We start from the raw sequence: 22,403 nt of genomic DNA on the forward strand, positions 1-22,403 counted from the left end.
GTAATTCCAGACAAATCAAGCTAACTTGCCTGGGCCTCTCTTGTCAAATGCGAAAAACACCTTTTACTGGTGTAAAAAGTGCTTTTTTAAAAAAAAATGTTAGGGCTTCCCTGGTGGCGCAGTGGTTAAGAATCCGCCTGCCAACACAGAGGACACAGGTTCAAGCCCTGGTCCGGGAAGATCCCACATGCCATGAAGCAACTAAGCCCGTGCGCCACAACTACTGAGCCTGCGCTCTACAGCCCACGTGCCACAACTACTGAAGCCCGCGCACCTAGAGCCCGTGCTCCGCAACAAGAGAAGCGACCGCAATGAGAAGCCCGCGCACTGCAACAAAGAGTAGACCCTGCTTGATGCAACTAGAGAAAGCCTGCGTACAGCAACAAAGACCCAACGCAGCCAAAGATAAATAAGAAACAAACAAAAAAAGTTAAAATGATTTACCAAAGTAAAGAATCCGTAAAATTATAGATTTATTCTGCAAATCTGTATTCTGTTGCTTCCCTACAAAAGGACAGCCCTGATTTGTGAGGAAGACAGAAAAACTATCAAACGGTATTTCTATTTCCTTCCAGAACAGTTACCTGTCGGTACCAGAGTATTGGATCCACCTCTGCCTGTCGGCCACACTCGGCACCTGTCTTCGCCTCAGAGGCCTCCTTGCCTAGGTGGCTGGCCTCACTCAGCTTTACTTTAAGTCCTTCCGGGGCCTGGCTGGGGAGCTTGGAAGAGTCATCCAACTTGGGAATAATGACTGATTTGGCAGGGTCAGCCCCTTGCTCCTTGGCCTTCCCGGGTCCTGACTTCACCAGGTCTGTCAGGCTGGGGGCCTTGGTGAGACTTGGTGGAACTGACGGCTTTTGCTTCCATTCTTCCTTGAGTGCTGCCTCCCGCTCCTTCAGGCCCATCTCTGCCTTCTTATCCAGTCCCCGCTGCTGCTGCTCCAAGCTCTGCCGTTTCTGCTGTTCTTCATACTGCTGCCGGTAGGCTGTGTTAGTGCTCAGGAGGTGGGTGTGGTAGCTCTGGTCGCTGTAGCCATAGGGGGGCACATAGGCATACTGGTTGTAGTACAGGGACTGCATGTACATGTTGGGACGTTGCTGGATGACGGAGGGCTGCTGACTGGAACTGCTCAGCTCTGGTTTCTTTTCCTCACAGGCATCGTTCTTCACTTTACCCTCTATGCTCTCAGGCTCCTCATCCTTTTTTGTCTTCAGGGCCTGGCTCTCCACTCCTGCCTGGCTGCTGGGGTTCAGAGCCCCTGGGCTGGATTGTGTGTAACTTGGAGAGTAGTAACTCTCAAAGCCTTGGTAATATGGTGAGTCTTTGCTCTGTGGCTGAGGGGGGAAAAGGGTTTTCTTGGCCCCGTCCTTAGCCAACTGTTCAGGGTCCTTTGATTTGACGCTTTCCACTTTGCCCTCCCCATCCTCCCCCGCATCAGAGATGTCGGAGTATGCAGGGCTGTTGGTTTTGACTGAGCTGGCTTCAGCCCCATTCTGGGTCACTACATGTAAGGGGGTCATGGGCTGGGTAGGGGTAGTGCTATCTAGGCGGCTACAGCCTCCAATTGAAGGGCTGGGAGCATTGTCCGTGAAGCTGTAGATCTTGTCAGCTTCCGCCTTGATGCTAGCCAGTCGGCTCTGGTGGGGGTCTGAGGAGCCATTTAGGAGCACCTCCATCTTCATCCCATCTCCTGATGATTCCCTGAATGGGCTTTTGCCTTCTTCTGCTCGACACACCTTCCCAGGGGTCAGAGGACTTTCAAGTTCCTTTGAAGATTCCTTCTTTTTTTTGTCTTTCTTTTTCTTGTCCTTGGCTGGAGTCAAGGCAGGGTTGACTGTGAAAGGTTCTCCCATCACAGTGGGCTTGGGCTGAATGGGCTTCAGCTGGGGGCTGTTGGGCATGGCCTGGACCACTGTGGTGGTCAAGCCTGAGGAGGAGCCTGGGCTTGCTGCTGTGAAGGTGGCTGTCTGGAAGGTGTAAATCTGCTGTGGGGGGATGGCAGGGGCAATGGGCCGGGCTGACTTTAAACTTTTGGAAGGAATCTTTTCAGGTTTCAAACTAGAGGGCTTTTTACATTTTTCTTTTTCCATACACTTCCTTTCCAAAGATTCAAAGGCGTCATTGCTTGTTTCATCCATTACTGAGGGTCCATCATCAGAGCCATCATTGGATAAGGCCCCGAGATCTGGGTCCCCTTCCCCACTCAGCTTTTTCTTACAGAGGCCTTTTGTGCTGAATTTGCTTGAAGGAGAAGGGCTATGGGGCTCTATGAGCCGAACTTTGGGGGTAGCGGAGCGGGCAGGGGACAAGGAACCTTTTTGTGAGACAGATGCACCATTGCAGCTCCCGAGGTCTGCATGTAGGGTGGGCTCCTCTCCGTACTCACTGTCTCCATCTGCTTCTGGCTTGCTGTCGTCATCTGTATGGGCATGAGCTTGGTGGTACTTAAGTCCATTGATGTGCTTGTACTTTTTGTTGCAGTTTGGGTGGGGACAGTCAATCAGGACTGGGGAAGGACAATTTCTGTCTAGAACAGTGGGTTCCACTTTGGTCCCAGGGAGGGGGCCAGTGGCTGAGCCCATGGAATTAGTACGGACACGCTTGCTCCCTTTGGAGTCCTCTGAGCTAGAATTCAGCTCCATGTCTGAAAGGGGTTTGTTTTTCCGCTTAGTAGCTGAGGAAGGGCTGGCCTTGACATCCTCAGAGGTGCTGCTGGCAGCTGGGCGATGTTCCGAAGAATTCTGGCTGCCCCGACGGCCTTTGCTATTGGCTCCTGCTCGGGTTTTGCTGCTACTGCTGGTCCCTTTGCTGTCAGAGGCTGTGGCTGTCTCATTGACAGGTGTGTTACTGTTGGGACGCATGCGTTTGCCTCTACCCCGACCATTGCGCATTTCCAAGTCACTGGTGGGAGAGTCACAGAACCTTGGCAAATGACAAACACAACAGAATATTATTAAGAAAAAAAGCTATCTTCAAACCAGTTTAGCTGCAGCCTCCAGAAGAACTGTCCATATGGTAACTATCATTTTCAGTGAATATGATTTGTTAAAGGAACTTCTGAAAGCATGGTAACTGCATTAACTGGTGAGCTCCTAGAATGTTATCTGCATACTAACTATAAATTATTCCCCAAGATTTGGGTTCCCCTAACCCTGACAAACTGGAAATTAATATTAGGAACCAGCCGTAAAGTGCTATTCCCTGAAATATCAGTCTTACGGCCAACTGCAACTTTGAAAAGGTCCTTGTGAAACCCAGACTGTCTAGTGGAGTTTATGAAACTGAAAATGTTTTCGAGTTTAAACTTCTGAGAGATAGCTACTATCAAAAAGCATCATCAATGAATGCTTATTCACCTGTAGTCAGATTCTGGCCTTGGTCTCAAGGTGACTGTAGGTAGAAGCCAGAATTCAGTCATTCCAGATAAAGGCTTAAATAGGATCTTCTCACCATTCCTACCCATTGATTTATTCTTCTTGAATGCCAGATGAACATAATGCCTTCCCTTGTTTCTATAACATAACTGTCCTTTAAAAGCTGGGTGTCTTTTAAAAGCTGTCCAATTCTAACAGGATAAAGGTATAAGGGATCACTGATGAGGGTGGTTCAGATTAACATAAGCTAAAAAGCTGCAGAGTGCTTACCTGGGGGGTGCCCAGTCATGTCGTGTGCAGTCAAGAAGTGTACCTACGTAAGTCTTGTTCCTCCATGTTACATTCACCACCAACATCCCTGAAAGACAAGAAGACTCAGATATAGACAAGAGAAATGCTGTTGGCCACTGAGAAGAGTATTTTCCATCTGAGTAGCATTCTGGCTCCAGTAGGAGGGTTTAGGGGGTGCTCTAGGTCCCAGTGGGCCTAACAGCATTAGGCTGGAATAGTTCCACGGGAACTGCCTACAACACTAACAGGGCCCCTTAGGATGGGCAATGGTTGCAAAGATTCCATGGTCCAGTTAAGGCACATTTTCCTAACTTTTAAAAAATTACACAGTATTTCAAATACACTAAAAAAATACAAAGGATAACTAAACAAAAACTCATGTACCCACCACCCAGCTCAATGGATTTATAAAATTTTGTGCTATACTTGCAACAGATTTATTTTTTAAAGAATAAAACATCATAGTTGAAAACCATTGTTTACTATATTTTCAAACTTGCCATTGATAGGATCATGCTGGGTATATAACTTACCTTTCTCACGTAACATTACAAATTTGAGATTTATCAATGTTGACATGAAGAGCTTAACCTATTTATTTTAATGGTGCTCAAGTATGTCATTGCATGATTTGACCACAATTTATACATACTGTTGATGGAAATTTAGATGTTTCTTGCACATTTTCACTCTTAAATGACATCACAGTGAACATTCCTGACATGTTCATTTTATTTAAAAATGGTTTTGAACAGATACCATAGTCACACTCCAAAATTTAAAAGGTAGCAAAAAAAAAAAAATGCAGACAAACCCCAACATAAAATGAAGTGTCCCTCCTGTCACTGTTCTTCAGCTTTGCAGGTCCCATACTCAGAAACACCCATGGATATCCATGTACTCCTCCAGAGGTATTTTATATATTTATAAGCAAATATGTTTATACATTCTTCCTCAAATGGTAGCAATGTACACCAATGTTCTGCACATTTTCCACATAACCATATATTTTGGATCATTCCACATGAGTAAACATAGAACTACTTCATTCTTTTCAATGGCTGCATATGAATGATTTCAAACCGTACCAACATTTATTTATCCAGTCCCCTGTTGATGAACATTTAGGTTGCTTCATTCTTCTGCTGTTACAAATAACGCTGAATAAATAACCTAGTACAAATGTCTTATCTTACATATCACAGAATATATCTGTAAGATAAATTCCTATAAGTAAAACTGCTAATCACAGAGCATTTGTATTTGGATTTTTCATAAATACTGCCAATTTGCCCGCAGAGAGGATGTACTAATTTATAAACCCACCAGTAGTTCATGAGAACACCTGTTGTCCCTTCCCTGTGGCAACATAGTATTCTCAAACTTTCTGGTTTTGCCAATCTGACTGGAGAAAAATGGTGTTTTATGTAGTTTTAATGTCATGTTTCTTATTATGAGTTCGTATAGCATTTCATTACAAGATACCATTATGAGACATTTGTATTTACGTTCTAATGAACTGTCTGTTCATATCCTTTTCTCATTTTTCTACTGAATTATAGTCTTTTTCTTATTTGTGACTGTTTATATACCACAGTAAGCCTTTTGACTGTACTACAAATCAGATATTTCCCTCAGTTTGTCATTTGCCAACGGTGATTAATGCTATGCAGAAATTACTTACTTTTAGGTTGTTACATTTATCAATCTTTTATGGCTTCAGAATTTTTATCATATTTCAAAAGGCTTTCCCCATTCCATCACTTTATTAATAGTTTTTTTTCTTATGGTTTCTTCTAGTATTTTTATGGTTTGATTTTTTAATATTTTAATCTTTGATGCACCTGGAATTTAATATGGTATAAAATGTCTGACATGGACTTTTTTTTTTTTGGAGGCACCGCACAGCTTGTGGGATCTTAATTCCCCGACTAGGGATTGAACCTGGCCCTAGGCAGTGAGAGCACAGAGTCCTAACCACTGGAACTCCAGGGAATTCCCTGACATGGACTTTTTAATTTTGTTTTTTTTTTTGCCTTAATTCTAAATTATTTTTGGTTAGTTTTACATTGAATGAAGTCAAATATATTAAGCTTTTCCTTTATTTATTTTTTTTTTGCGGTACGCGGGCCTCTCACTGTTGTGGCCTCTCCTGTTGCGGAGCACAGGCTCTGGACGCACAGGCTCAGTGGCCATGGCTAATGGGCCTAGCCGCTCCGTGGCATGTGGGATCTTCCCGGACCGGGGCACGAACCCGTGTCCCCTGCATCGGCAGGCGGACTCTCAACCACTGCGCCACCAGGGAAGCCCAGCTTTTCCTTTATTGTTTGTGCTTTTTATGTCTAATCACAAGGTCATAAACATTCTACCATGAAATATTTTATAGGTATCTTTAACAAGCTAAGACTGTTTTTTACATTTTTAGTGGTAGAAAAAAATGAAAAGGAGAATAATATTTTGTCATGTGAAATTATATGAAATTCAAATACTGCTCAGAAATAAAGTTTTATTGGAATATAGCCACATTTATTCATTTGCCCATTGCCTATGCCCAATTACACGCCTCAAGGCAGACAGAGTTGAGTATGTGTAATAGAGGCTATATGGCCCTCAAAGCCTAAAATGTTTACTATTTGGCCCTTTAGAGAAAAGGTTCACCAACCCCTGTTTTAGATCTTTTTTTCTAATATAAGCATTTAAGGTATAAATTTCCCTCATAGCCCACTTTAGTTGCAGTCCACAAGTTTTGATATGTTTTCATTATCATTCAGGTCAAAACATTTAGTTTTCCTGGCTTTTTTTTGTTTTTTTTTGATTCTGGATTTATTTAGAAGAGTGTTGTCAAATTTTCAAATACCTGGGAATTTTCCAACTATCTTTTTGTTCCTGATTTCTAATATAATTCTATTGTGATTAGAAAACATACTATATATGATTTCAATTCTTTTAAATTTATTGAGAATTAATTTATGGTATAAAATATGGTCTATCTTGAAGAACATCCCATGTGCACCTGAAAAGAATATTTCAAAATGTATACTCTGCAGTTGTTGGGTAGCCTATAAATGATAGATCAAGTTGATTGATAATGTTTTTCAAATCTTCTATATCCTTATTAATTTTCTATCTTCTTATCAATTATACTTGCCACTTGTTCTTGCTTAATGGAACTCCTATTTGGACCTTCTAGACTAATCCTCTTATCTTTCTAGCCTATTTCCCATTTCTTTGTCTTCTGGTTGTATATTATAAGGGATTTCCTTCATCTTCTAGGCTACATACTGAAATTGTCATTTTTACCATTTTTAATTAAAAAAAAGTATCCTTGTTTCATGGGATACAGTGTTTTATCTCTGAAGATATTTCATTATATATTTTTTTCTCTGAATAGTCTTTTGCTCTCTCAGTAGTTTTTTCCCTCTAACTCCTTTTTTTGTTTGTTTTGTCCTACATTCTCTTGTTTTTCAGGTTTTCCTCAAAAAGTTTGGTGATCTTCGGATCTTGTTCATATTTAAATGAAAGGTAATAAAAATTGGACTGGAAGCACTATGTGTGGGCCTTTCCATTAAGCCATGAATACTGGTAGAGATTTTTCCTCCTTTCCAGGACTTGTCAGATTCCCCCAGAGAAGAACTCTTTAATTTCTTACCTGCCTGCCAGTTTCTCTATGTTATATGGATTTTCACTTGGTCCTTGGTACAGCACCCTGCCTTCCTCTATGCCCAGTGTCCCTGCTCTGGTTGAAACTCTCCGAAGAGTGAACATCAGTTTTCTGTAATGGCAGAGGGGCTGTGTAGGATGGGGATAATAATGCACAGCCTTTGCCTCTTCTCTAGACCTTCAGCCAGTCTTCTGTTTTCAGCTTCACCCCATATTCCCTGTGTTCAAAGGTACTGATATTTCCAGTTTCTGAATATTTCTAGAAATCTGTGGTACAAACTCCTTATTCTTGGCTCTCCTTCCTCCCAACCTCAGGTAAACAAAGAAACAAACAAGCTTCTGTTTTTTCAGGTCTCTTAAATCAGCATTGTGCATCTGCTTTCTAGTGTCCCAAGTTTTACTGATTTATACCTGTCTGTCTTCTTTACCTTGTGAGTTTGTATCTTAAAAACAAAATCCCTTTACTGACATTTGAATGGGTTTTAGGGGGAAGGTAGGAGGTAAACATGTACTTTCAATCTACCATATTTAACCAGAATACTGAATTTACTTTTTTAAAAGATAAATAAATTATTTATTTTTGGCTGTGTTGGGTCTTCGTTGCTGCCTGAGGGCTTTCTCTAGTTGCGATGAGCGGGGGCTGCTCTTCGTTGCAGGCTTCTCATTGCAGTGGCTTCTCTTGTTGCAAAGCACGGGCTCTAGGCGTGCGGGCTTCAGTAGTTGTGGCGTGCGGGCTCAGTAGTTGTGGCTCGTGGGCTCTAAAGCGCAGGCTCAGTAGTTGTGGTGCACGGGCTTAGTTGCTCTGCGGCATGTGGGATATTCCTGGACCAGAGGTGGAACCCGTGTCCCCTGCATTGCCAAGCGGATTCTTAACCACTGTGCCACTGGGGAAGTCTCCCTGAATTTACTTTTATTTATCTGTTTGGTATACAGTACTTGGAGTGTACAACCTACCTAGTTAAGTTTCTAATTAGAATTTCTCTAATTCAGGAAAGTCATTACCTGTTGTATATTAATTTACTGTCTTTCTGCCATTCTTTTTTTTTCTAGGACTCACGTTGATCTCTCATATATTTTTTCTTTGTGCTTGATTCTTTCAATTTATAATCTTTTCTTTGACTACATGCAGCCTAGAATTTATCCAATGTATTGAGTTTTTTTTTTGTTTGTTTGTTTTTTGTTTTTGCGGTACGCGGGCCTCTCACTGATGTGACCTCTCCCATTGCAGAGCACAGGCTCCGGACACACAGGCCTAGCAGCCATGGCTCACGGGCCCAGCCGCTCCGCGGCATGTGGGATCTTCCCGGACTGGGGCACGAACCCGTGTCCCCTGCATCGGCAGGCGGACTCTCAACCACTGTGCCACCAGGGAAGCCCTGTATTGAGGTTTTTAAAAAATTTCAATGACTATAATATATAATTATATTTAAATGACTTTTTCTCATTTCCAAAATTTTAAACTGGTTAATTTTTCATATCTACATGACATTATTTAATTACTGGCTGTTTGGTTCACAGTTTTATTTTTTTCATAGTTTTATTTTTAAAAGAGTTTATTATTCTGTTTCTCTTTAAGAATTCTAAACATACTTATTACAGTCTTTATACCATATGTTAATTTCATTAGGTGTGCGTTCAATTCCTGATGGTTAAATTTTTAAAACTAATTTAAAATTTTTGAGATAATTATAGATTCACATACAGTTGTAAGAAATAATAAAGAGATCCCACATGCCCTTTAATGGTAACATTTTGCAACAAAACTATAGTATAATATCCCAACTGAGATTCTGCCATTGATATAATGAAGACACAAAATATTTCCATCAACACAAGGGTACCTCATGTTGTCCTTTCCTAGCTACACTCATTTCCCTCCCATCCCCACCCCTCCTCAATTCCTGGCAACTAGTAATCTGTTTCTCATTTCTATAATTTTGTCATTTCAAAAATATTATATAAATGGAATCATATAGTATATAACCTTCTGGGGCTGTTTTTTTTTTTTCTACCAGCATATAGTTCTCTGGAGATTTATCCAGGTTGTTGTATGTATCAATAGTTTAGTCCTGGGCTTCCCTGGTGGCGCGGCGGTTGAGAGTCCGCCTGCCGATGCAGGGGACACAGGTTCGTGCCCCGGTCTATAAACTATAAAAAAAAGTTTATAATAGTCCTTTTTATTGGTGGTTTGGTATGGAGATACCATAGTTTGTCCTACCACTCACCTGCTGAAGGACATCTGGGTTGTTTCCAGTATTTGGCTATTATGAATAAGCTGCTATACACATTTGTGTACAGGTTTTTGTGTGAACTTAAGTTCTTTTGTTTTTTAAAAATAAGATTTATTTATTGGTTTTGTTTTGGCTGTGTTGCACAGCATGGCATGTGGGATCTTAGTTCCCTGATCAGGGATCAAACCTCCACCCCCTGCAGTGGAAGCGTGAAGTCTTCACCAGTGGACCACAAAGGAAGTCCCCTGAACTTAAGTTTTTCATCTCTCCCAAATAAATACCCAAGAATGCATTTACTGGGTCATATTGTAGCCGCATTTAGTTTTTTTTTAACTTTTAAAAAATATTTATTCATTTATTTATTTTTGGCTGTGCTGGGTCTTTGTTGCTGCATGCGGGCTTTCTCTAGTTGTAGTGAGTGGGGGCTAGTCTTCGTTGCGGTGAGCGGGCTTCTCATTTTGTGGCTTCTCTTGTTGCGGAGCACGGGCTCTAGGTGCATGGGCTCAATAGTTGTGGCTCATGGGCTTAGTTGCTCTGCCGCAATATGGGATCTTCCCAGACCACAGATCGAACCCATGTCCCCTGCATTGGCAGGCGGATTCTTTTTTTTTTTTTTTTTTTTTTTTTTGCGGTACGCGGGCCTCTCACTGTTGTGGCTTCTCCCGTTGCGGAGCAACAGGCTCCGGACGCGCAGGCTCAGCGGCCATGGCTCAGGGGCCCAGCCGCTCCGCGGCATGTGGGATCTTCCCGGACCAGGGCACGAACCCATGTCCCCTGCATCGGCAGGCGGACTCTCAACCACTGCGCCACCAGGGAAGCCCGGCAGGCGGATTCTTAATCACTGCACCACCAGGGAAGTCCTCTCTCTCTCTTTTTAATCTTAGCCATTCTAATAGTTGTATAGTAATATCTCATATTGTGATTTTTAATTTGCATTTCCCTCAGGCTAATGATGTTAAACATCTTTTTCATGTGCTTATCTGCCATCTGTATATCCTCTTTGGTGAAATATCTGTTCATATTTTAGCTCATTTTCTGACTGGATTGTTTTCTACTGTTGAGTTTTGAGAACTCTTTATGTATTCAGATACTAGTCCTCTGTTGGATATTTCTATATATTTTATATATATATATATATATATATATATATATATATATAATGTAAAGGTGTTTTAGTTGTATTTAGTGGGAGAAATCAGGAAAGGTATGTCTACTCCATCTTCCTGAAAATGGAAGTCCTGGTTAATTTTTGGTGGTTATCTTTCTTAGCATTAGATTTCTATTATATATAATTTTGGTTTGCAGTCTCTTTTTTGAAAGAGATGTTTTTGTTACTAATGTCCCCCCTTCTCTGTTTAATAGTTTTGCAATTTCTTCCATCTAGCCCCCTAAGGACCTAGTCTGAAGAGGTCTTCTAATGGCCTGAGCCATTAGAAGATATCACAGTTCTAATCATTGAACCAGAAGGCAGCTTCTTCACAACTCCTTAGGCTTCCCTCCTCCTCCACTCAATTAACTTTTTTTCTTTTTTAAGTAACAAATTCTTTATCAAGGGCAATTTTTTTTAAAGCTCCAACAACAGGTAGGTTCTATTATAATCAAACCTAATACAGTAGATTGATTTCATTAGTTGCTCCAATTCTTCACCTTTGTCTGAATCTACACAATTTGCCATGCAACTAACTTGCCACTTGTCACTCTGTTGTGAAGCCCTATACCTATATACCCTTTAAAAAAAAATCCGCTTTATAGTTATAATTTATATACAATAACATCCATTCATTTTAAAATATATAATTTGATGTGTGATTAATATTTACAGTTGTATAATTACTACCATGATCAATTTATAGAACATTTCCATTAGTCAAAAAGTACTCAGCCCTTGTGCAATCAATCTTATTTCACCATCCCCAGCCCCAGACAATGACTAATCTGGTTTATATTCCTATAGCTTTGCCTTTTCCAGAATTTCATATAAAATGAATCAGACAGCTTGTAGTCTTCCACATCTGGCTTCTTTCACTTACTTAACATAATGCTTTTGAGATTCACCATGTTGTTGCATGTATCAGTAAGTAGTTCATTTCTTTTTGTTGCTAAGTTCAGTTAACTTTTTAAAAGTCTCCTTCCATGAAACTGGTTGGGGGGGGTGGCATCCTACTCCCCTGGCCTCAAGTTCTCTCTATTTATGAACTATCTCTATAGATATTTTCAGTACCAGGAACTCACCTCTCAGGCACCGTTCTCTGGTCCCATACCTGGAGGCCAGCAGGCCCACAGTTTCAGCCTCACTCAGTGACTTGCATCTCTTCTGTTTTTGGTCCATGGATAAGATTATTTTGTTTGTGAGCCCAAACATGTTCTCTGATTTTCACTTTATATATTTTACTTCTTGCTATGTGTTCAGAACAAAAGGGATGTGTCGAAAGTTTGAATACAGTAATTCAATGTGCCCAAAGGCACATTTTCTATGTAATGTATCTAGAGAATAAGACTCTAGAATTTGGACTTCCCTGGTGGCGCCGTGGTTAAGAATTTGCCTGCCAATGCAGGGGACACGGGTTCGAGCCCTGGTCTGGGTGGATCCCACATGCCGCAGAGCAACTAGGCCTCTGTGCCACAACTGCTGAGCCTGCACTCTAGAGCCCGCGAGCCACAACTACTGAAGCCCGCGCGCCTACAGCCCATGCTCCGCAACAAGAGAAGCCACTGCAATGAGAAACCCATGCACCACAATGAAGAGTGGCCCCTTCCTGCCACAACTGGAGAAAGCCCGTGTGCAGCAACGAAGACCCAACACAGCCAAAAATAAAATATGAAAAAAAAAAAAAAACTGAGCAGAAAAGAAAAAAAACAACTTAAAAGGCTCCAAAATTAGTCTTTTGTTTGTCTTTGGTCATAGACTAATAAAATACTATTTGATTAAGCACTCCCAGGGCCTATCTGTAATAACTCAACTATATTCTTCTTTGATGTAGAATGCTGTCTAAAGATCACTGAACTTGCAGTCAGAAAACCTTAGTCCAAATCCTTGCTCTGGGACTTCCCTGGTGGTCCAGTGGTTAAGACTCAGCGCTCGCAATGCAGGGGGCCCAGGTTCGATCCCTGGTCAGGGAACTGGATCCCGCATGCCACAAACTAAGAGCCTGCATGCCACAACTAAGACCCAACGCAGCCAAAAATAAATAAATAAATACATTAAAAAAAAAAAGCTACTTTGTAAATAAGGAAATGGAAGCCCAGAAAGGTTAAGTAATTCACTTATTACTCATTATTGATGAGTGGTCAGATCTTCAAGGCATTACACAGCTATCTCTTAATGGGTTCTGATTCTTTTTACACAACTTCCTTAATATGTCCCCTTATCTTCATCTTACATAAAAGATACATAAAGGACTGTAGGGAGGCATCCAGGGGGAAAGAGGACAGGATTTCTATCCCTTTCTAGAGCCCTGGCATCTTAAGGGAAATGACAAACCTCCTAAGAAAGCAATTGGGCTAAATTCTCTCTGGCTGTTAGCAAAGTGAATTCACATGGATGTCTCCTCCCAGTGATGGGCTGCTCTGATTACTGTATAACCAATTTGAATAGGAACAGGGTACATTTATTTCTAGACAAGGTAAGACTTAGAAGTAGGCACCTCATTTACAAGGGCAGATGAGCATAGCTGTATATAGACAGCAGGTATACAATTCAAAGAGGAATGTTATTCCTACTCTTGAAACAGCTGGGTAGGAACACGTGTTTATAAATCTGTCTCCCTCCTCTGGTATAATCTGCAAACGTTAACAATAATGAATGAGCTGAAAAGATGACAGTTCAGAGTGCTGGAAATGGGAGAGGGGAAGAGGAAAAATTCTAATATGGAAAAACAAAATGGAGGCTTGTTTAAATGTCAAAGCAAACAGTTTTCTGAAGTATAACTCTCTTCCTACAAGGTTCTGAGTTGAGACAGCTGGGAGATTAAGAAGACAGGAAGGAAAAAGCAGAAAATAACACTTAACAGACCTAGTTTCTCTATTAAGGGCTAGCTTTAAGGCAGCAAGTAGGCTGAAGAGAAAGAGAAAAGTTAGTTTTCATTTTAGAAAGCTTTCTATTTTGAATAAGTGTTCACAAAATAAGGAAAGGGTTGGCATGTTTGAAGATAATAAAAATAATAATATGCTAAAAGTAGTAGTAAAAGTAGTGCTTTGTGTTTCTCTAGGTGGTTATTTTCATATTTACCAAGGGCATCACAGACATAATCTCATTAAACATTACTAAATTTTAGAGTGCTGAGTTAAGTATTCTCCCTTCTTAAAGGCGATCAACACCAGAACATGGTAAAGGGGAAATGACTTAGGTATGAGGCAGCAATCAGGTTCCCCCAGGTAACAGGAGGAGTGCAGTGTTAAGACAAAACCCATTCCCAAAGCAGCACTGCTTTGTTTCAAGGACAATTCAAAACAGTTGTGCAGGGACTTCCCTGGTGGTCCAGTGGTAAGAATCTGCCTTCCAATGCAGGGGACACGGGTTTGACCCCTGGATGGGGAACTAAGATCCCACGTGCAGTGGGGCAGCTAAGCCCACGCATCACAACTATTGAGCCCACGTGCTCTACAGCCTGTGGGCCACAACTAAGAGAGCCCGCATGCCGCAACTACTGAGCCCATGCACTCTGCTGCCACAATGAGAAGCCCACGTGCTGCAACGAAGAACCTGCGTACCCATATATGTGGAACCTTAGAAAATGGTACAGATGAACCGGTTTGCAGAGGAGAAATTGAGACACAGAAGTAGAGAACAAACGTATGGACACCAAGGCGGGAAAGCGGCTGGGGGTGGGGGTGGGGGTGTGATGAATTGGGCGATTGGGATTGACATGTATACACTGATGTGTATAAAATGGATGACTAATAAGAAAATAAATAAATAAATAAACATTAAAAAAATAAAAAAGAACCTGCGTGCCGTGACTAAGACCCGATGCAGCCAAATAAGTAAATATTGAAAAAAAAAACAGTCATGCAGTCAAGACTGATACAAGCACAATAGTGGAAAGAGTAAATTTGACCTCCAGAGCCCTCATTTTTACCATTTCCACTTAGTACATGCTTTCTCTCAGGGATCTAATAAACTAATGCTCAGTTGACCACTTTCCTTCTTGTATGCCATGTGCTTCCTTGCTTCCTAGCTTCCACTTTCCTTCTTGAAAACACTTCCTTCATTTGGCTTCCAGGACAAGGACACCACACAGGCCTGATTTTCTTCTTATTGTTCTGCTCGCTCCTTCTCAGCACCTTTTGCTGTTACTTCTTCATATCTAACTAATGACTCAAACTTCTATCTCCAGCACCTACCTTTTCCCTGAACTCCAGATTCATATATCTAATTGCAAATTTGACATTTCCATTTGATGTCTCAAAAGAGATTTCAAACTTAACATGACCCAAACTGAGCTCCTGATACCCACCTGTCCCTTGACCACTCCCTTGCCCCCTGCTCCCAATAACAACTTGGCTCTGAGTTTTCCCTATTTCAGGTAATGGCATTTCCATCCTTTCAGGTGTTCAGGTCAAAAACCTTGGGAGTTCTGCTTGACTCCTCTCTTACTCTCACACCACCCCACATCCGACAGTCAGCAAATCTTGTTGGCTCCACCTTCAAAATATATCCAGATTTTGATCATATCTCACTATCTCCACTTCTCTGGCTCCAGGTACTCCTCTAATTATTGCAACAGCCATCCTATCCCTCTCTGACCCATTCTCAACACAGGAGCCAGAGAGATCCTGTTAAAATCCAAGTCATATCCTATCATTCCTCTACTCAAAACCTTCCAAAGGCTTCTTTCCATTTCACCCAGATTAAAGGGCAAAATTCTTATTGTGATCTTAAAGGATTCATGTGATCTCGGCCCTCATTACCTCTCTGATCAACATCATCTACTACTCTGCCCCTCACACTCTGTTCTGGCCTGTGAGTTACTTGTTCCTTGAACACAAGAGGCATGTTCTCATCTTAAGACCTTGAACTTGCCATTTCATCTATCAGTAACATCCCTTCCCCCCATCCCCCATATTCTCAAAGGTACTTTCCCTTCATTTCTTTCAAATATTTTCTCAAAAGTCATCTCAGTGAGGCCATCCCTCATTCGCACTCCCCACTTATATACTTTCTAGTTCCCCTTCCTCCCTTCCTCCCCATAATACTTATCAGTATGTAACATAGCAGAAATTTTATTTATTCATCTTGCTTATTGTCTGTTCAGTCCTATTAGAATGTAAGCTCTATGAAGAGCAAGGTTTTTGTCAGTTTTTTTGGACTGCTGTATCTATAAGAACTAGAAACATTTTTGGCATATAGTAGATGCTCAATAAGTATATGTTGAATGAATGAATGCTCCTTGTTTCTCTCCAGAAACTCTGTTCAAGTAAGGTATAAAAAACTGATAAACAGAAACCTCAATTAAATAGTTTTGAGGGACCACAAGAAGGAGCTCTCATGCCCTGTGATGGTAGCAGAGCCCAAACAGGAGGAAGAAAGACTCCTCTTCTTTCCTGGCAAGGACTCAGCCAATGAGAAGCTATGGACTCTGTTTACTATAGTGTTCCCAATTTCCCTTTCCCCTCTATAAAAGTGTTCTTCCCTTGCTGTGCAGGAACTCGCATGTGGCTCACCATGGTTGCAGACGCTGAATTGCAATTCTCTGCTGATCTCAAATAAGCCCATCTTTGCTGGAGAAATGTCTGGTCATCTATTTGATTTAGGTCAACATTTTGGTGGCCCATACGGGGACCAGAGGAGACCACTGAAGACTCCAGGACTGGTGAGCAAACAGGTGAGGTACCCATAATTGAGCCCACTGAGCTCACTGCTTTTCTTGCTGACCGTGGAATTTGGAGGGTCTTTCTCCTGGATCCAAGCTCATGCCCTCTTTGTGTATGAAGAAATGGCTGGTGTTAGCTTGCAGGCTGTTTGAATTGAGCTGTTTGAACTGTAAGCTGTTCAAGCTGTTTGAAAATTGTTCTTTTACTCTAGAGGAAATCCTCTGAGAAATGGGATCCCAGTTATCTGTGGCCCCCACACCCTGGGACTTTGGCCAATTTTATGTTTAAAAACTGTGGTCCTTCCTCATGCACATTTCTAACTAAATGGACCAACCTGTCCAAAGGCAATTTAGAATATCAATGGCCATTTTTTTTTTTTCTTTTTTTTCCGCAGTACGCGGGCCTCTCACTGTTGTGGCCTCTCCCATCGCGGAGCACAGGCTCCGGACGCGCAGGCTCAGCGGCCATGGCTCACGGGCCCAGCCGCTCCGTGGCATGTGGGATCTTCCCGGACCGGGGCACGAACCCGTGTCCCCTGCATCGGCAGGCGGGCTCTCAACCACTGCGCCACCAGGGAAGCCCTCAATGGCCATTTTGGGGAACTTTTAAAATCCCCAAACTTAATTTCCTTAAAACTGAACTGGACTACAATAGCTCAGAAATAGAGCTGAATGGTATGCCTATTTCAACTGGCATTTTAAGGCTTCCAAACATTATCAGGAACCTAAAACTGCTTCTCTGCAAAATAAGATTTTAAGATTAACTGAGGCAAATAAATGATTAAAGAAAGATAAAATGGCTCCTGAAGTCTCAGGCTCTTCTTCTTGGCTTCTTTGTCTCAGGCTCCACCTCTGGCACCACCTTTCTCTCCCTTGGCTTCTTGTGGCCAGACTCTGCCTCCAGCACCATTTCAATCCTTCCTTCTATACTGCCTATGCCTCCTCTTTACCCTCAATTCCCTCATACAAATTCTCTCCCAGAACCTACTCCCTCTCTGAAACTCTCCCAGCTCCCTTTTCCTCTCAACTTGTTAGAGCCTGTCCCTTAAAAATTAAGCCTTCTGGGCTTCCCTGGTGGCACAGTGGTTAAGAATCCGCTGGCCAATGCAGGGGACACGGGTTCAAGCCCTGGTCTGGGAAGATCCCACATGCCACGGAGCAACTAAGCCAGTGTGCCACAACTACTGAGCCTGTACTCTAGAGCCTGCGAGCCACAACTACTGAGCCCGTGAGCCACAACTACTGAGCCTGCGTGCTACAACTACTGAAGCACACGCACCTAGAGCCCATGCTCCACAAGAGAAGACACTGCAATGAGAAGCCTGTGCACCGCAACCAAGAGTAACCCCCGCTCGCCACAACTAGAGAAAGCCTGCGTGCAACAACGAAGAGCCAATGCAGCCAAAAAAAATCCTAAAAAAAAAAAAATTAAGCTTTCTGAGGATCCAGATGTTAAACCCTTAATTTCTTATATTCCCTTATATTGAACTGTCAGCCATTGTCAAATATTTTCCCAAAGTAACTGAAGATCCTCACAGATTTTCTGAGGTGTTTATTTGTTAAACTTTTATTGATTAATTGATTGATTGATTGATTTTTACTTGGTTGCACAGGGTCTCAGTTGTGGCTCGTGGGCTCTTCTTTTTTAATATCTTTATTGGAGTATTGCTTTACAAAGCTTTACAATTGCTTTACAATGTTGTGTTAGTTTCTGTTGTACAACAAAGTGAATCAGCTATAAGTATACATATATCCCCATATCCCCTCCCTCTTGAGCCTCCCTCCCACCCTCCCTATCCCACCCTCATGGGCTCCTTAGTTGCTACATGTGAACTCTTAGTCGCGGCATGCGTGTGGGATCTAGTTCCGTGAAGGCCAGGCACAGCATTTGATGAAAACTGCTAATTGGGAAAATCCTGAAATGTCTCTAGAATTACAACTGGGAGACCAGCCCACTAACTTACTACATGATCAGGTTAGAGATATGGCTAAGCGACTTCATTGAGCAATTTTCCAAAGCCTGTTGATTGGAACAAACTTCAGGCTTGCATATAAAAATCTGATGAAACTGTTCATAACTATTATAATCGACTTCAGATTAAAAAAAAAATTCTGGTCTTCCTTCATGTGTTGATTCTACCTGGTAGTTTTTAACTCTATTTGTATTAATGGGCTGAACTGGGATCTTTCCCATCTAGTAAAAAAGACCAGGATGGAATGGGAAACTATGTCCATCCCAGACTTAATTAATCTGACAAACCAGCTCTCTTGCACTCTAGATGAGTCACCTAAATGGGAGACCACCAAAATTCTTAATCTTCAAGTCCAGCAAATGAAGGCTCCTAAACAAAACCCAAACCCTCCTAGTTTCTGCTATTATTGCCAAGAGCTAGGACATTGGAAAAGAGACTGCTACAAATTTAAGTACTTTAGGCATCTTCAGCTCTCTAACCAGCCTTTCCAACGTCCTCCCAACTCTCAATTATGGGGCTCTGAGGAACTACCAGGGATTTTCCCAATTCTCCCTCTTAATCAACTTGGAGAAACATTTCTCCAGATTGGGAATGGATCTCTTCCAGTCCTAAATGATGCTGGAGCTAAACTCTCAGTGCTCAACCCAACTAATATAAAGCAGCCCCTGCCTGGGAATATTAAAACATTTCAGGACTGCCCTGGCAGTCCAGTGGTTAAGACTCTGAGCTTCCAATGCAGGGGGCTCGGGTTCAATTCCTGGTCAGGGAACTAAGATCCCAACATGCCACGAGACGTGGCCAAAAAAACCTCCAAAATACCCCAGTTCAAATAGTGGGGATCTCTAATGAACCTCAAAAGGTTCCTATCTCTGACCAATTCCCTTTTGTTTAGGCCCTTTCAGATACATACACCCTTTTCTCCTTAGTTTCTCTGTCCCTACTCATTTATTAGGCCGAGACTTCTTAGAGAAGTATCATGCCAAAATTTCTTTCTCCCAAAAGGAGGAGTTAATTATAGAATTTGACAGTAGTCATCAAAGTAACCAGCCAGGTGAATTAAATGATCCTTTGACATCTTTTTTTTGTTCTAGAGCTGATTCTGGAAACACTGATCATTTGCCCCTATTGAATCAGCTACCACTTTCCTTATGGGCAAAATCTCCAACTGATACTGGCAAAATTAATAGTGCATCTCCCATCAAGTTTCACATAGATTCCTCAAAACCTCTTCCCGGAATTAATCAATATCATATAAAGTAAAGCAGCCCTTCAAGGCACAAAGCTCATAATAGAAGATTACAAGGCTTGAGGCCTCTTTACCCCTTGTACTAGCCCTGTAACACTTCCATTTTCCCAGTGAGAAAACCTAAGGGCCAAGGGTGGAGGCCCAGGACCTCTGAGCAAAAAAAACAACACTGTTGGGAGTTCCCTGGTGGTCCAGTGGTTAGGATTTGGCACTTTCACTGTTGTGGCCCAAGTTCAATCCCTGGCTGGGGAAATAAGATCCCGTAAGCTGCGCAGCACGGCCAAAAACAAACAAACAAAACATTGTTATCCCTCAATATATTGTTGTTCCTAACTTTCATAGGTTACTAACATCTATTCCTATCAGAAGTAAATTCTTTACTGTAACTGATTTATGAGTTCACTCTTTAGTATTCCAGTTGACGAAGCTAGCCAACACCTGTTTGCCTTCATTTGGGAAGAAAAACAATTCACCAGGACAGTAATGTCTCAAGGGCTTTATTGAGAGCCCTTCATTTCTCACCAACCCTGAAGGCTGATCTGGATGATATAAAGTTCAGGGGTTCTACTTTGTTGCAGTAAGTAGATGATTTGCTTCTTTGCTCTCCTTTTCTCTTCACAGGAAGACAGCAACCACTTGCTAAAACTTTCAGGTTTAAAACTATTATATATAGGATGGATAAACAACAAGGTCCTACTGTATAGCACAGGGAACTATATTCAATATCCTGTGAAAAACCACAATGGAAAAGAATATATATATGCATAACTGAGTCACTTTGTTGTACAACAGAAATTAAAGGCAACACCGTAAATCAACTATACTTCAATAAAATTAAAAAACAAACAAACATTTAGGCTTAAAGGGACACAAGGTCACCAAACAAAAACTGCAGTTTGCCCAAACCTAGTTTCAATATTTAGAGCATCTGATCTCAAAATAAGGGCTACAATCAGATCCAGATAGACTTCATGTTGTCCTAAGTTTCCCCAAACCCAAAACTAGGTGCCGAGAGGTATTCCTGAGCTACTGGTTATTGCTTAAATTGCATTCTAAATTTCTCCCTATGGCCAAACCTCTGTATGTCTTACTCAACAGTAACAATCCTGACCCAATTTTATGGGAAGAACTGGACAACACGGCCTTTAAGGCCTTAAAGGGGAGTTTTATGAATCCACCTGCTCTTGGGCATCACAATTATCAAATTCCCCTTTTCCTTTTTTGTTTATGAAAAGGAAGGGAATGCCCTTGGGGTACTTACCCAAAAACAAGGGACCACCAACAACCCATAGGATATTATAGCCAGTAACTGGACTCTGTGGCATGGGAACACCTCCCGTCCTTGCCTTAGAGCCATTACAGCCACTGCCATTTTAGTTAAAGCAACCAGGAAAATCACTATGGGATGCCCTTTAGCCATTTTTATACCTGACGCAGTAGAAGTTCTCCTGAATTCTCATCACACTCAATGCCAAACGAAAGCAGCCAAATCTCTGTCATGGCTCAAAGGGATATTTCCCCAAATGATGACTTAGAGAAACTGGCTAGAGAAGCCCAACAAGTGGCCTCAGAAAAGGAAAAGCAAGGTTGGAAATTCAACCATTTTTGGTTTGATAAAAAGAGAAAGCTCTGGTTTGGACCAAATAACAACCCAGTCTTACAGAGGACTCTAAAATTCCCACTCCCCACCACTGTCCATGCATTAAACTACTGGTGTACTGACAAAATGATCGCATTCATGAATCAATATGAGTGGGGAAACATTAAGAAAGCTACAAAAAGTGACTACCTCACTTGTCCCACTTGTCCAAAGTACAACCCAGGGAAGCCTGGTTTGTACTGCTCCTGGACATTTTAAACTACTTAATTTGGGACTTCCCTGGTGGTCCGGTGGTAGAGAATCTGCCTTCCAATGCAGGGGACACTGGTTCAATCCCTGGTTGGGGAACTAAGATCCCACATGCCGCAGGGCAACAAAGCCCACGTGCCACAACTACTGAGCCTGCATACCACAACTACAGAGCCCACGCACTACAACTACAGAGCCCAAGCCACAACTAGAGAAGAGAAAACCTGCATGCCACAACTAGATCCCGCATGCCGCAACGAGGACCCGATGCAGCCAAATAAATAAATAAAATTTAAAAAATGCTACTAAACTGATTAATTTGAGGTTTGGCAAATGGATGTCATACAACTTCCTCCATCTCATGGATGTGAATATATTTTAGTCACAGTCTGTATGTTTTCACAATGAACTGAAGCCTTCTCTTGCAGACAGGCTACTGCCTCTTCTGTGGCTAAGGTCTTTTTAGAAAAGATTAACCCTACCTGGGGAACTCCTCTCAAACTTTACAGTGATCGAGGAACCCATTTTACTGGCCAGGTACTTCAACGAGCCTGTGCTGTTTATCCAGTTTTACAAGTTTCACTGTGCTTACCACCCTCAATCCTCTGGTTTCCTTGTGGAACACACCAACCGTGTTTTTAAGACTGAATTGGCAAAACTGGTAGAGGCCCTCCAAATACCCTGGCCAAAAGCATTGCTGTTGGTCCTTCCAAATCTCAGATCTACTCCTTTTAGAACTCATAAACTCTCCCCTTTGAGATAGTCATAAGATGTCCAATGCACTTGGCTTCTGCTTCTTTTGACCCACAAGTGATAAAAGGAGAGATACTCTAATACTGCAAAGGCCTAACTGCTTCTATTAAAAATAACCATGCTTTCAGCCACTATGGAGAACAGTATGGAAGTTCCTTGAAAAACTAAAAACAGAACTACCATATGACCCAGCAATCCCACTACTGGGCAT

At 41.9% G+C, this 22,403-nt stretch overlaps 1 protein-coding gene and 1 non-coding gene across 11 annotated transcripts in view; one reads left to right on the forward strand and one right to left on the reverse strand.

The window, feature by feature from the left end:
* ZNF609 (zinc finger protein 609) overlaps positions 1-22,403 on the reverse strand; it is a 237,744-nt gene that overhangs the window by 10,851 nt on the left and 204,490 nt on the right. For all 10 annotated transcript variants that reach the window (XM_033437130.2, XM_033437128.2, XM_033437132.2 and 7 more), the window contains 2 exons: positions 3,648-3,735; positions 585-2,925 (listed from right to left, as the gene is read on the reverse strand). In XM_033437130.2, coding sequence (XP_033293021.1) covers positions 585-2,925; positions 3,648-3,735 — 2,429 coding nt within the window. The remainder of the gene's footprint in view (positions 1-584; positions 2,926-3,647; positions 3,736-22,403) is intronic.
* TRNAA-CGC (transfer RNA alanine (anticodon CGC)) lies at positions 12,607-12,679 on the forward strand. The gene has a single exon. It is a non-coding gene; the product is annotated as a tRNA-Ala (tRNA).

This window comes from Orcinus orca, chromosome 2 (assembly GCF_937001465.1).
Source record: "Orcinus orca chromosome 2, mOrcOrc1.1, whole genome shotgun sequence".
NCBI classification, from domain to species: domain Eukaryota; kingdom Metazoa; phylum Chordata; class Mammalia; order Artiodactyla; family Delphinidae; genus Orcinus; species Orcinus orca.